Source organism: Merops nubicus, unplaced genomic scaffold (assembly GCF_000691845.1).
Source record: "Merops nubicus isolate BGI_N331 unplaced genomic scaffold, ASM69184v1 scaffold35567, whole genome shotgun sequence".
NCBI classification, from domain to species: domain Eukaryota; kingdom Metazoa; phylum Chordata; class Aves; order Coraciiformes; family Meropidae; genus Merops; species Merops nubicus.
In genome coordinates this window covers 15,542-17,176 of record NW_008620214.1, presented here as the reverse complement: position 1 = coordinate 17,176, position 1,635 = coordinate 15,542, and the positions used below count along the sequence as shown (strand labels likewise).

The following is a 1,635-nucleotide window of genomic DNA, read 5'->3' as shown; positions in this document are numbered from 1 at the left end:
CGCAGAGAGCACGGTGGCGGTGGAGTTCACTCCCACCATTCCTCACTGCAGCATGGCGACGTTAATTGGCCTCTCCATAAAAGTGAAATTGATCCGATCCTTGCCTGAGAGATTTAAGGTGAGTAATCAGATCACTCTGCAAAGAGAAGAGGGGATCGTGTTTGAAAAGAGGAGAAAAAAAAAAAAAGTCAAAACAATAAGCTGACTTACAGGGAAAATAACTGGCACTTTTTTCATCCTGTGGCTGAGGGAAGTACTCCAGGAACCAGAAAGGCACTGGGCTAAAACTCCGGTGCCGTGTGAGCGTTGTGGGAGTCGGGTGAGGGGCGGGGGGCTCACGGGGGCGGGCCCCCGGCGCTCTGCCCGCGGGAGAGGGGACGCGGGTGCCTGGCTCCATGTCTGAAGGAGGCTTAAGCAGATTGGAGCGCAGAGCTGTCTGTGATTTTAGACTTTATTTTCATCTGTTATATATGGTAATTGGTATTGGTAATTTCCCCCCCTCTTTTTCTGACTGTCTTATTTTTATTATTAAATATTTCAAACTTGAGGTTCCAGTGATTTGTTGACTTGTCCCCTTTTTCTTTTCTGACGGTTTTTAAGCTGGATGTTCATATAACACCAGGAACACATGTATCTGAGCATGCAGGTAAGGCTTATACCACTCTGTTGTGTGACCTCCTTTACCTTTTTTAACCTTGGAAATTAGAGACGAGATAGATTCCCATAGATTCCCACATATGCAGAGCAGCTTCTTTTTTTTTTTAATTTTTTTTTTTTTCCTGGCTGGGACTTCATGTTCATCAGCTTCTGGAGGATGCTACAGAGGAGGAATGTGTAATAGTGACACTTAGATATGTTCTGTACTGTATTTTAAACATCTCCTCGGGCAACCTGTGCTGTCAAGTGGTCATTGATTTGCCTGCATTGTGGAAGATGGAGAAAATAGGCAGAGGCTGGGGGGAAGTGTCTTCCTGTGATACACCTACACGTGTGTAGCTCCCTGCTGCTGAATCATAAACAGCTTGGGATAACGTGCTGGCTTTGACTTCAGACTCCAGCTCTGGAGCGTATTCAGCATCTGCAGAATTACTGGTCTACCTGAGGGCCATAGCAAGTGTGATTAATGCCTCAGTGTAAAATGCTTTAAAAAAGACATTGTGTACCAATGTTTTGACCGTTTTCTTGTGGTGTTTTTTTCTGCACAGTTAATAAACAGCTTGCTGATAAAGAACGGGTAGCGGCTGCTTTGGAGAACTCTCACTTACTGGAAGTGGTGAATCAGTGCTTGTCTGCTCGACCATAACTGCCCCATGAGGAAACTGTTGGTATTCTGCTATGTTAGGTCAATTTTGTATATAAGTGGTGATGTTAGTGTTACACTATAAATATATATCTATCAGGAAAATAAAATCACTTGGAATTTCTTGAAGAAATGTTTCATTACTCCTGCAAAAAAGTATGTGGGAAATTAACTTACAGGCAGGTACAAACATATTATGAAAACCTACCTTTAAATATACTGGTCTTTGCATAGGTAGGATTTTTCTTGAAAAAGATTTGTTTCAATCTGGTTTTCACTAGTTTCTCACTTTCCAAAATTAGTTATAAAGGGCATTTTAGAAGTGGATTTTGCAC

At 42.4% G+C, this 1,635-nt stretch overlaps 1 protein-coding gene across 1 annotated transcript in view; it reads left to right on the top strand.

The window, feature by feature from the left end:
* FAM96B (family with sequence similarity 96, member B) overlaps window positions 1-1,303 on the top strand; it is a gene marked incomplete at its 5' end in the record, with an annotated part of 1,693 nt that extends 390 nt beyond the window's left edge. The window contains 3 exons of the mRNA XM_008944052.1: window positions 8-118; window positions 601-646; window positions 1,206-1,303. Of these exons, the coding sequence (XP_008942300.1) occupies window positions 8-118; window positions 601-646; window positions 1,206-1,303 (255 nt within the window). The remainder of the gene's footprint in view (window positions 1-7; window positions 119-600; window positions 647-1,205) is intronic.
* Between the last annotated feature and the right edge of the window lie 332 nt (window positions 1,304-1,635).